The 13,497-nt window shown below is 36.5% G+C and overlaps 1 protein-coding gene across 6 annotated transcripts in view; it reads right to left on the bottom strand.

The window, feature by feature from the left end:
• The window catches only part of FIG4 (FIG4 phosphoinositide 5-phosphatase), a 130,829-nt gene that overhangs the window by 95,398 nt on the left and 21,934 nt on the right, over positions 1 to 13,497 (bottom strand). For 5 of the 6 annotated variants that reach the window (XM_058734943.1, XM_058734938.1, XM_058734939.1 and 2 more), the window contains 2 exons: positions 8,745 to 8,901; positions 4,738 to 4,788 (listed from right to left, as the gene is read on the bottom strand). In XM_058734943.1, the coding sequence (XP_058590926.1) occupies positions 4,738 to 4,788; positions 8,745 to 8,901 (208 nt within the window). The remainder of the gene's footprint in view (positions 1 to 4,737; positions 4,789 to 8,744; positions 8,902 to 13,497) is intronic. The other variant, XM_058734944.1, reaches the window with a different exon arrangement.

Below are 13,497 nucleotides of genomic sequence, written 5' to 3'. Positions count from 1 at the left end.
GGGCACCTGGGTAGCTCAGTTAGTTGAGCATCCGACCTCAGCTGAGGTCATGATCTCACAGTAGGTGAGTTTGAGCCCCGCATTGGGCTCTGTGCTGACAGCTCAAAGCCTGGAGCCTGCTTCAAATTCTATGTCTCCCTCTCTCTCTGTCCCTCCTTCACTCACGCTCTGTCTCTCTCCCTCTTTCTCTCTCAAAAATAGATAAACATTAAAAAAAAACTTTTAAATCACTGCATGACTTAGGCATTTGCACAATTAGAAATATATGAGAAACCAACATTCACTGACTTGCAATGTGCATTTTTTGCTTTACAGTGAGATCAGTATAACATCACAAACTTGTGCAAAGAGGTCACACTCTCATACATATCTGAATAGAGTTGTATAGATGTTACAATATCTACGCAATAGTGCATGGTCTGTACTCTAGTTTACCTATGAACAAAAATAATTCTATTAATTTTTAGTGGCAGTTCCATAACTGACTTCATAATAAAACAGGAATAAGAAAATAATACAGGGGCATCTGGGTGGCTCAGTCAGTTAGGCATCCAGCTTCGGTTCAGGTCATGATCTCATGATTAGTGAGTTCAAGATCCGCGTCAGGCTCTGTGCTAACAGCTTAAAGCCTGGAGGCTGCTTCGGATTCTGTTGTCTCCCTCTCTCTCTGTCCCTCCCCCATTCTCTCTCTCTCTATCTCAAAAATAAATATTAAAAAAATGTTTTAAAAAGAAAATACAAGCCATTATGATAAAATTTGTTTTAGAAGAGTAATACTCATCCAAAAAGTTATCACAGTCTTTGCAAATAAAATTTGGCTTTGAGGCCATAAGAAACCCATTTTACAATTCTGATTTCACATAATTAATAATTTTTAAAGTATGTCTAGTTATATATTTTAGCACAGAATGTCATCTAGAATTCATGTGTACCCAAATTCATAAAGATGGCTGCAATTTTGTCTGAAGACTCACAAATTATTTCAATTATTATTTCTTCTTTAATTTATTCATATAATTTGATTGAAATTTATTTTTTTCATTTGTGAAATTCAATTTTACTACATTTGCTAGATGAAGCCATTAATTTTACTAGTATCTAATCTCAGGGATAAAAGTTGTATTAAGAAGTTGGTTTTTCAATCATATTTACAATAGCATCAAAAAATAAAATACGAAGGAATAAATTTAACCAAGGAGGAGAAAGATATTACACTAAAAATTGTAAGACACTGATGAAATAAACTGAATATACAAATAAATGGAAAGATTCCCCATGTTCATAGATCAGAATTAATATTGTTCAAATGTCCATACTACCCAAAGTCATCCACAGATCCATATCAAAATTCCAACGACATTTTTCACAGAGGTAGAACAAACAATCCTAAAATTTGTATGGAACCACAAAAGACCACCAATAGCCAAAGCAATCTTAAGAAAGAACAAAGAGGGGCGCCTGGGTGGCTCAGTCGGTTGGGCGGCCGACTTTGGCTCAGGTCACGATCTCGCGGTCCGTGAGTTCGAGCCCCGCGTCGGGCTCTGTGCTGACAGCTCGGAGCCTGGAGCCTGTTTCGGATTCCGTGTCTCCCTCTCTCTGACCCTCCCCTGTTCATGCTCTGTCTCTCTCTGTCTCAAAAATAAATAAACATTAAAAAAAAAATTAAAAAAAAAAAAAGAAAGAACAAAGATGGAGGCATCACACTTTCAGATTTCAAACTTTTTTACAAAGCTACAACATTCAAAGTAGTGTGGTATAAAAGCAGACACATACGTAGATCAGTGGAAAAGAACTGAAAGCCCAGAAAGAAACCCATGCATACAGAGTCAACTATTTGACAAGACAGCCAAGACGACACATGGAGAAAGGATAGTCTCTTCAATAAATGGTGCTGGGAAAACTGGATAACCACATGCAAACAACGAAGTTGGACTCTTGTCTTACACCACTCACAAAAACTAACTCAAGATGGATTAAAGACTTAAATGTAAGACCCCAAACTGTAAACTTACTAGAAGAAGACAAAGGGGAAAAGCTCTTTGACATTAGTTTTAGCAAAGCTTTTATGGATATGACACCAAAAGAACAGGCAACAAAAGCAAAAATAAATAGGTGGGACTACAGCAAACCAAAAAGCTTCTGCACAGAAAAAAAATCAACAAAATAAAAAGGCAACCTATGTAATGGGAGAAAATATTTACAAACCATGTATCTAGTAAGGGGTTAATATCCAAAGCACATATGGAACTCATATAACTCAAGAGCAAAAAATTAAAAAATAAAAAATAAAAAAAAACCCAAACAAAAAAACACAACACAAATCACCAAAACGAAAACCAAACAATCCAATTAAATAATGGGCAAAGGACCTGAATAGGCATTTTCCCAAAGAAAATGCCCTACAGACACATGAAAAAAATGTTCAACATCACATCAGGGATGCAAATTAAAAACACAATGAGAGTGCAACTCATATCTGCTATAATGGCTATTATCAAAAAGACAAGAGACAAGTGTTGGTTAAGCTATGGAGAAAAAAGAACACTTGTGCACTGCTGGTGGGAATGTAAATTGGTTCAGTCACTGTAGAAACTGTATGGAAGTTCCTTGAAAAACTAAAAATATATCCATTTATAGGTAAATGGATAAAAAGGATATGGTGCACGTACACACACAGGTATCATTCAACCATAAAAATAAAAGACAGAAATCCTGCTATTTGCAACAACATAGATGGAACTTGAGGGCAGTATAGTAAGTGAAATAAGTCTGATTATTTCCATATGTTCTCACTTCTATGCAGAATCTAAAAAAGCCAAATAAGCTGTGTACTGGTCACACGGTACAAACTCCCAGCTATAAGACAAAAAAGATCTGGGCATCTAATGCATAGCATGGCAACTGTAATTAACAGTAATGAATTACAACCTAAAATTTGTTAAGAGCACATCTGGAATGTTTTCAACACACACACACACCCTCATAATTATGTGAGGGGATGGAGGTGTTGACTAACCTTATTGTGGTAATTATGTCATACTATTTATGTGTATCTAAACATCACGTTGTACACCTTAAACTTATAGATGATATATGTCAGTAATATCTCAATACACGCAGGGGTGGGGGGGGAGGGATGCTGATTTTCAACTTTTAAAAATCAATTTTTTCCTAGTTAGGGTAACTGCTTTATTCCAGCCGAATCTTAAGAATGTAGTAAATGCTTTTTTAAACTTACTTATCAGACACAAAAACCTCAACCAACATATTTTACTTATGGGATGACTTGGCCAGAGAGCTCAGTGTCAGGATACAAACGAAGTTGAAATCATGGAGCAGAGGACCATTTCTAACAGCACCACCAAGTTGCAGTGATAACTTGCAGATGCTATAAACATAAAATTAAGCAACAAAGACAGGGAGGCAGATGACTGAGATAAACACAATGGAAATATACATTCAATAAACATTTGAGGAAGTGAAAGTTCTTTCTTTAGGAGCCCTTCAATATATACTACTATTAAAATAATGAACTCCCTTCAGTTTTATGAAGACATAACCCATTCTATATAGTAAACACGTTTTTCTTTATTTCATAGGTAAACAAGTGGTTAACTGTATAAACAATTTAAAGGGGCGCTGGGGTGGCTCAGTTAAGCATCCGACTCTTGATCTCAGCTCAGGTCATGATCTCACGGTTTGTGAGATCCAGCCCCACGTGGGCTCTGTGCTGATAGCACTGAGCCTGCTTGAGATTCTCTCTCTCCCTCTCTCTCTGCCCCTCCCCTGGCTCACACTTATATGTGCTCTCTTTCTCAAAATAAATAAATAAACAAAAAAAAAGTGGCTAATGTTAAAAAAAATTTTTTTAATAAATTTAAAATAATGCATCAGTGCATGGCATCAGGAGTTACAACACTCTAGGCCCTCATTTAGTCCTTAGCACTCATGTCCTTTTTGGTGCATGCTATTTTGTGTTCTACCTTTTTAGTTTGGATATTACAGCTGAAAGAATTTTCCACTTAGCACAACAACTCTGTATCTCCTAGGCCTACATATTGGCCACATCAGTGGTGGTATAATACTCTATCACAATGCTCTGTTAAAATTTACTTGCCTGTCGTTCAACTATTGGTATTTGGGTTGTCCCTGCATTGGCTGGCTTGCTCGCTTGGGGCTACCATAAACAGAAAAGCTATAAGTGTCCCTTTATAAACAGGAATTAATATTTTCTCTCCTAATTTATTTTCTTAGGATGTATTTTCACAAATACTTAATGCTACATTCCTCTTCAGGAAAACTATTAATTTACAATGCCATTGGCGGTATCTTGGTATTGCAATAGTTCTTCCTATCCTGAATTTGTTTTTAATTTTGCTAGATGGTTAACTAAACATTGAACTGTGAAATGGTTACAACTCTGTATTAGAAACTGAATGCAAATTTCATTTTGTAATTAAAAATTACAAAATAAGAATATTTCATTAAAATTCCACCTAAAACCAAGAGGATGTTTATAGTGAGAACAGTTGCCCTTTGATTTGCCCATTCAATATTCAATTATAAGATTTTTTAAAAGGAAGAAATACCTGTACCTTTATGTTTTTAGATGAAATAATTTGGCCAATAAAAAAAATAAAGGAAATACTATTGTGTCCTCTGATTTTGTTTTTACTTCCTGGAAAATAATATAAACATTTAAGTGACTAACAAGAGAAAAACTAAGTTTAGACTTACCTAAAGTAAAAATTGCTAGATAGGTCCACATTTTGAAAGATTCGTAGATACCTAAAAAGAAAAGCATATTACGTTCACATAATACTATTATTTTGCGTAGCTTAATTATACTCACATATACATTTATATTTGTGAATACTCTCATTACAACTGAGGAATTCAGGGGCCACCTGGCTGGCTCAATTGGTAGAGCATGCAACTCTTGATCTCGGGGCTGTGAATTCAAGTCCCATGACGGGTGCAGAGATTACTTAAAAATAAAATATTTTTTAAAAACCCTGGGGAATTCAATCCATAGCTGCAGTAGGAATTTCATCTGAAGCAATTTCTAAGTCTGTTGATTATCCCTTCAGAGACCCTTAACTTTATAGTTTGACCACTTCCTCATCCCTGATTGTGCCAGAGAGGGAGAGTCATGTACTGAGATGTGGGGCACTTAGACTCAGGGCAAGACAGAAGTGAATACTGTTCTTTTTTTTACAATTTTGTGCTTTGCAAATGCTTTGAGGTTGGAGAGAGGAGAGTAATGAAAACAAGCAAAAATGTTCGTGGGTCACCATGATTTTAAGTTGTAAAGTTTTTCAACTGCAAAACAAAACAAAACAAACAAACAAACAAAAAAAAAAAAATCCAAACGTACAGAATAAAATATCTGCATATCTATCCCTCAGGATTAATACATGTTAACATTTTTTCAAATTCTTTCAACTTTTTAAAGACTTTTGATCACAAACGGGTACTGAGTTTGTTAAGCATATTTTCTACAAATATTGAGATGATCAGAGTTTTCCCCAAAATATTTTAATGTAGTGAAGTGCTCCAGAAAAATTTTCTAGTGCTGATACAACCATGCATTGCAGGGATAACCTCTACTTCTCATTTTGTATAAAATGTTGAGTTGTACTGTATTTGTATTTCCTAATATTTTACCAAGTCTTTTTTTAAGTTTATTTATTTACTTTTTAGTAATCTCTGCACCCAACATGAGGCTCAAACTCATGACTCAGAGATCAAGACTTGCATGCTCTTCCAACTGATCCAGCCAGGCACACCACCAAATCTTTTAACTTAAGTGACTTATTGCATTATATAGTTTTATAAATACGTTACAAGTTTTACCTATCTAGTAATACTACTTCAGCCTACCTATAACAAACTATTAATATAATTGTATCTTGCTCTGGATAATGTCCACTGCTACACAGTATTAATCCTACAGTAATTTCACTCTTTATTTTAATAAATAATTTTAATTTTTTAATTATTTTTAAAATTTATTTATTTTTGAGAGAGACAGAGTGTGAGCTGGGGAAGGGCAGAGAGAGAGACAGAATCTGAAGCAGGCTCCAGGCTCTGAGCTGTCAGCACAGAGCTTAACGCAGGGCTTGAATTCACAAACTGCTAGATCGTGCCCTGAGCCAAAGTCAGACACTTAACCGACTGAGCCACCCAGGTGCCCCAGTAATTTCACTCTTTAAAGACAGTCAAATCACTATATAGAACAACATAACTTGTTTTACCATTCCTGGCTAAAGAATCATAAAGATGAGGTTTATAAGTAATAACCTCTTCAACTTTTTCTCACCCCTTAGATTCACATATGCTGGTCTGATTTACTTTTTAAAAAAAATTTATTACTGAAGTACAGTTGACAAAAATGTTATATTGGTTTCAGGTGTACAACATGGTGATTTGACAATTCTGTACATTACTCAATGTTCACTATGCTAAGTGTACTTACCATCTGTCATGATACAACATTATTACAATATTATTGACTATATTCCCCATGCTGTACTTTTCATCTTCATGACTTATTTATAACTGGAAGCTTGTACTTCTTAATCCCCTTCACCTATTTCACCCATCCTCCCACCTCTGCTCCTATGGCAACCACCAATTTGTTCTCTGTATTCATGAGTCCGTTTCTGGTTTTGGTTTGTTATTTGTATTGTTTTTCAGATTCCACATATAAATGAGATCACATGGCATTTATCTTTCTCTGTCTGACTTATTTTACTTAGCGTAACACCTTCTAGGTCTACCCATGTTGTCACGAATCACAAGAGCTCATTCTCTTTATGGCTGAGTAATATTCCATGGTGTGTGTGTGTGTGTGTGTGTGTGTGTGTGTGTGTGTGTGTACACGCATATGCACCACATCTTATTTATCCATTCATCTATGGATGGATACTTGAGTTGCTTCCACATCTTGGCTACTGTAGATAATGTTGCAATACACATAGGGTTGCATGTATCTTTTTGAGTCAGTGTTTTTGTTTTCTTTTGGGAGTACCTAATTTACTTTCAATCAACATACTATGTCTTCCTGTAAGATATGCAGGATATAATTTTTTTCAGTTAGTATAAGACAAAGGACTACTTTGTTAAATTCTTATTTAATCTGAATAAGTAAATAATCTGCAACCAATTATTTTTTGACAACTCCATTTCCATATATCATCAAAGACAGAATCATGAGAGTCCAAAATCCACTAAGAGGTTCTTAAGCAAGAGAGCCACACCACCTTTAAATTTTGGCTCATGTATCTAGAACAACACTATAAAAGTATAGAGTGTAACTAAAATTTAAACTTAAAAACAAATAAGCATGCCTAACTTTGTTCCATTTTAACCTTTATTATGTTAATAATAAATAAATTTATGTATTAAGATAAATCAATTCTATTCTTTTCTCTATCAACTTATTATCAGCTCTTTTCTCTATCAACTTATTAATAGCCTTTTCCCACATTCCCAAGGCTCCCAAGGCTCTAATTTCCCTCCAAAACGTTTTAAAGATTTCAAATCTACAGAAAAATTGGAAGGAAAAATAGTACAATAAATCCCATTATGTCCTTCGTTTGAATTCACTGTTAGATCTCTCTCCTTAAACACACACATGCACATTCCCTCTTTTTAAATACACAAGTACGTTTTATTTTCCTAAAGCATTTTCAGTAAGTAGCAGGCATGATGACACTTTACTCCTAAATATTTTAGTATATATCTATTATGAACAAAGATAATCTCCTAAAAACAAAAGAATATCATTTTTACACTTAAAATTTAATATTGATTCAGTACCTCCTAGTATATAATCCACGTACAAACTGTGCACATGAAGTTCTTTGCAGCTCTGTGTGTAAATGCACACACCTGTGTACACACACATACGTTTTAATCCAGGATCCAACAGATATTCATGTGCTGCATCTGGTTGTCATGCCTGTTCTAAAATCTAGAACAGTCCTCTGGCTTTTTCGGTCTTTGATGACACTGTCATCTTTAAAGAGTTCAGGCCAGTTGTCTTATAGAATGTCCCACAAGATGGGTTTGTCTGATTATTTCCTCATGCTCAGATTCAAGTTAAATACTGCCAGAGGGGAGGGGGTTGGATTGGAAGATGGGTGAAATAGGTGAAGAGGATTAAGGGGTATAAACTCCCAGTTGTAAAAGAAATCACAGGGATGAAAAGTACAGCACAGGGAATGTAGTTAATAACACTGTAACAATGTCATATGGCAACAGACAGGAACCACACTCATCATGGTGAGCACAGCATAAAAAAACAAATACATATATATTTTTAGCAAGAAAACTATGCAGGTAATCTGTGTCCTTCCCATTGCTTCACACTGAGAGGCAGATAATGTCAGTTTTGTCACATGATGCTAAGTTTGAACATTTGGGTTAAGTATGTTTGCCACTCTTTTTTTTCTCTGTAAATAAAAAGATTCATGGAGTAGATGTTGAGACTGAGTGAATATTCTTCCCTCAATAACATTTCACCTAATGCCTTTAGTAGCTGTTGTTGATCCTCACCTGAATCAACTGTTGTAACAGAGGTTAATAATAGACCTTGGACAAAACTACAGAATTCTGAGCTAGTATTTTGCATCTTTAACATAATACCTATAATATTTTGACTGTATTTTGTTTCCTAGTTGGTCTACCACATTTAAAAACAACAACAACAACAAACAGTAGTTACCACTGCTACATACCGGGCTTCATCAGGATGAGTAATTCGTACAGAATCGTTGGGTATATAGATCATATTTGTATCTTCAACCTTATATATTGCATGACCTCCAATATCTGCCATCTTCCTCCTTTTAGTTATTAACACAATATAATAGCCTTCTAGAAACCTCACAAAACCTATGCAACAAAAAGAAAGATAAAGTTTCCTACACTTAGTAATGCTTTTAGATATATATTTAACATTTATTTATTTTTGAGACAGAGAGAGGCAGAGCATGAATGGGGGAGGGTTAGAGAGAGGGAGACACAGAATCTGAAACAGGCTCCAGGCTCTGAGCTGTCAGCACAGAGCCCGACGCGGGGCTCGAACTCACGGACCGTGAGATCATGACCTGAGCTGAAGTCAGCTGCTTAACCGACTGAGCCACCCAGGCGCCCTAGATATATATTTAAAAGGCAAAAGTTTTCTGACACATTTCCTACTTTATTTCTGATTCACAGCCATACAAATTTTCAGTGGTATTATAATTAATCTCCATACTGACATATATCTCACTTAAAAAATACTACTCTAAACCATTTTATCTCAGTCATTCTTTTATATTTAGTCTCATTCCAAATAGGATTGATGTGCTTTAAGCAAAAATATACATAAGATTAAGGGGAGTTGGTTATTTAATAGGTATAGAGTTTCATTTCACAAGATGAAAAGTCCTAGAGATCTGTTGCACAACAAGGTATGTATAGTTAACATTATTATACTGTACACTTGAAAATGGCTAAGACTGTAACTTTTATGTCATATTTATAAACATATGCAAACTAAGTCAATATATATACTAGTAAAAAGTACATAAAAGCAAACAGAAAACCAAGTAAGTTTTCAGAAACTTACAGTACTGTGCTAACATGCACCTGTGAATCTCGATGGGGGATAAAGATTAAGAACCTCATCCTCTTTTTTAAAAAGAAATTAACCAGGGCACCTGGGTGGCTCAGTCACTTGAGCATCCAACTTCAGCTCAGGTCATGATCTCACAGTTCGTGAGTTCGAGCCCCTCATCAGGCTTGCTGCTGTCAGTGAAGAGCCCGCTTTGGATCGTCTGTCCCCCTCTCTCTTTCCCCTCCCTGACCCCCACTCACAATCTTTCTCTCTGTCAAAAATGAATAAACATTTATTTTTTAAATAAATAGTTGCTCAAAAGGAAGAATAAACTTCATAGATTCTTGATTACTAGTAGCAAAACCCAACTGGAGCCACCTTTAAAAAAAGAAATTTATATTAAGGGTACTGAGGTGATCCAAGGCACCAATGGGCAACAATATGATTGGGCCTCCGAAAAACACCTAGTGTCAAGATCTGAACATGTGCTCCATTCTTCTCTCTCTATATAGACTAGCCTCCACCACAGACCAGCCCCCTCCACCTCTCTGGAAACGTGGTGGGAAACACAGCTGCTAACAGCTCTAAGTTTTACGCCCAAAAGCTTTACTGGAAAAAACAACTTTTTTTTATCAAGTTCAATTCCAGAATTCCTAGGAAAGGACGTGGACTGGCCCAACTTGGATTGGGTGCCCAGCCCTGGACCAATCAATGGTTGCCAAGGAAGAGAGTAACACCGCATTGGAAGCCATTTATACAATAATGAGGTGACTTCAATGGGACAGGGAGAGGTGGAGCCAGGTCCCAAAAAAAGTGGAGCATTTCAGCAAACAATATATCCAGTAAATTGCATATCCTTCATGCAATCTTCCACAGGTATCACCTGTGATAGTTAAGCTTGAAAGTTGGAGCATTATAAAACTATATTTTATGTCAAATCATTGAAGTGCACATGTTGTACATGGGTGATTAAAGACCATATGTGTTATGCTTAGTAGCACTAAGTTCTTAGCAACACCCTACTTATTCTATAGTCTTGATTAAATTTTTTTTGGCTCCCAGAACTTTTGCTTTGGGAGTGAAAACTAACTCCCTTTGGGGGGAGGGGTCATTTCCAAAATGGCAAAATGAGGAGACCAGCAGACCCTCTCTCCAGTGAAACAAACAAAACTGGTAAAATTTATAAAAACAAAACAAAACTTTTAAAGTTTCTGGAAATTGTTCTAATGGCATATAACAAATGGAGAAATATTTATTCAAGAAAATCTACTAAACCTTGGTAAGAACAGCAAGTGTGTGATATCTGAACCATAACCTACTTCCCTTTCACACCTCTGTCCCAGTCTGGTGTGACTGGATATCAACTCTGGGCAGGTGTAACCAAGAGGATAGTGTTTTCCCTCTCTCCCTAGTTCTCAGTCTAAGGCCAAGGTTTCTGCTCAGAAGGTGCAGGCCACCAGAATGTCTCATCCCCTCCAGCTCTGTGTTATAGGAGCTCTATTCCCAGGTAAGCTCTGCTGAGATTGGGGAATTCCTTCTTCTCCCCAGCTCCTACTTGTAGAGACTCTACCCCAGCATGACTGGTCAAGAATACTGGGTCCCCATTGCCCTCACCCCAGCTCACTGGTAGCAAGAGTCAGATACTATCATACAGCTGACTTCCTATCAGAAACAATGGAGGGCACAAGGCTGTAGGATAATATATTCAAAGTACTGAAAGAAAGAAAAATCTGTCAACCAAGAATCTTATATCTAGCATAATTATCTTTCAAAACTTTCTCATGTGTACATGTGCATCTTCTCACACACACCTGCACTATCTCTCTCTCTCTCTCAGAGTGTTATATTCTATAACGTCTGAGCTAGGATTTGATACTATGAATTTTTTGTTCTAGAATTGACAAACACCTAATGTCTGTGTCTTGTTATTCTCAGCTGACAAAAAAAGGAAACTAGGAATTGACTATATTAACATAAATGAGCTAAAGTATACAAGAGAAAAAGCTACTGAGGAAAAAATACCATTAAAAGAGTGAAGCATACTTATATTTTAGAGATCCACAAAGTGCAAAGTGCTTCTAAAAAAAATGTTCATTTACTCCTTTCTTTGCCTTAGAGACTGACAAAAAATTCCCTGACTAAAGCTGAAGGATGCAGGAATAGGGAGGAAAAGAGCTGATGACAATCTCATTAAAAGCGAGTAAAAAAGAAGCTATCCTTTTACAAGGATAAAACTCATAAAAGTAAAGCCGTTGGAAACAGCAAAAAAACACTCAAGGGTTTAAATAACAAGTATTTCCAAAATGAATGAGTTTTCCTTTTATTCTTGCTATATATTTACTTTTTATTTAAAAAAAAATCTCTAATATTCTCAATCTATACTCCAACTGAATTTTAATTTTATGTTTTTTAGCTCAAGACTATTTATACCATTCTACCTTTCTCTTCATAATCTGAATACAGGGAAGTAAATATATTGCACAAAAGAGACTCTTCTACCAGCACAAATGCCTTCGGTTTATTATAAATGAAATTTTTTCCTTCTTCCTTTTTACTACCAACTGGAAATGTCACTCTCATTTTAAAAAAGTTCCTATCAAATACAGCCAACAATTAAAAGACTTCAGAAAGGCACAGACATCTGCCAGGAGTTAGCCTATTCACCACTTTAACACACCAAAAGCAGAACAAGTTTTTTCATCTTCATTCTGTGTACTTATGACCCCAGACCAATTTCACTGAGCACTTCTCAGAAGCCGTGATGACAGTCATCTTGCAAAAGTGATTTCTCTCTCTCCCCATAGAGAAGGCATTTTCATTTGAAATGGACACCGAGCAAAGTATGCAGAAAAGGACAGTATAAAAGGATGCAGTGGGAGTTCTGGTGGCTGGAGAGGACCCCACCAGCCCACCAACAGAGAAGAATGCAGTATCCCACTTCAGGAGTCACCACCATGCCAGCTAGTCATTATCTTAAAAGCCTTTAGGGAGAACAGCACTCTGGCAGAGAAGCATGAAAAACCTCCATAAGGTACATAGGATCTAGGCACAACGGAGCCCTCTAGAACCAAAGTGACTCTCTAACACCAAATCTACTGGTCCCTTACTGGTCTGAGGCTCACACTATGTTGCTGTTATCTTCATTATTATCATGGATTTGCAATCCATTTCTTTTTTTTTTTTTTAATTTTTTAAATGCATTTTTGAGAGAGAGAGAAAGAGAGAGGAGGGCAGAAAGAGAGGGACACACAGAAACTGAACCAGGCTCCGGACTCTGAGCTGTCAGCATGGCTCGCACTCACAAACTGTGAGATCATGACCTGAGCCCAAGTCACCCTGAAATCCATTTCTAAGTGTGCTGCTTTAAATAACAACTGTGTCTTAGTCTACAATGATACTTATTCTACTACTCCCCTTCAATATGCTAGAAACTTAGAACAGTATCCTCTAACAGGCAGAAAAAGGACATTGACCTGAAGCTATGTAGCAAAAGGGCCTGGGATGTCACAGAGCTAAGCCTAGTAAAGACTATAGGTAACTAGCCACCAACTCCATCCATGTGCCCCAAGATCAAATAAAACAACTTTGGGAGGAATGCTCTCAAGTGGGAGTGATCCCAGTCAGTGGTTGCCCAAACCTCCTGCTGGCTATCAAATAACAATGGAGTGGGTCAGAAATGTATAAGGTAGACATATGACTAGATCGACTCATATCTAGGGACCAGTGACGATCCATGAGCTTTTCGTGAGTACCATGCCCATGAAAAGACAAGAAAACAAGTGGAAAAAGTAAGGACTTAGAAACTTTAGAGCAATTTGAGATTGCTACAACATCCAAGTGCGTCAATCAATGAACTTGCCTTGAATAGGGCATAGACTAGTTTGGGTCTT

Source organism: Neofelis nebulosa, chromosome 6 (genome assembly GCF_028018385.1).
Source record: "Neofelis nebulosa isolate mNeoNeb1 chromosome 6, mNeoNeb1.pri, whole genome shotgun sequence".
In the NCBI taxonomy this organism is placed as follows: Eukaryota; Metazoa; Chordata; class Mammalia; order Carnivora; family Felidae; genus Neofelis; species Neofelis nebulosa.
The sequence above is the reverse complement of the archived record's forward strand: the minus strand, read 5'-3'. Positions and strand labels throughout refer to the sequence as shown.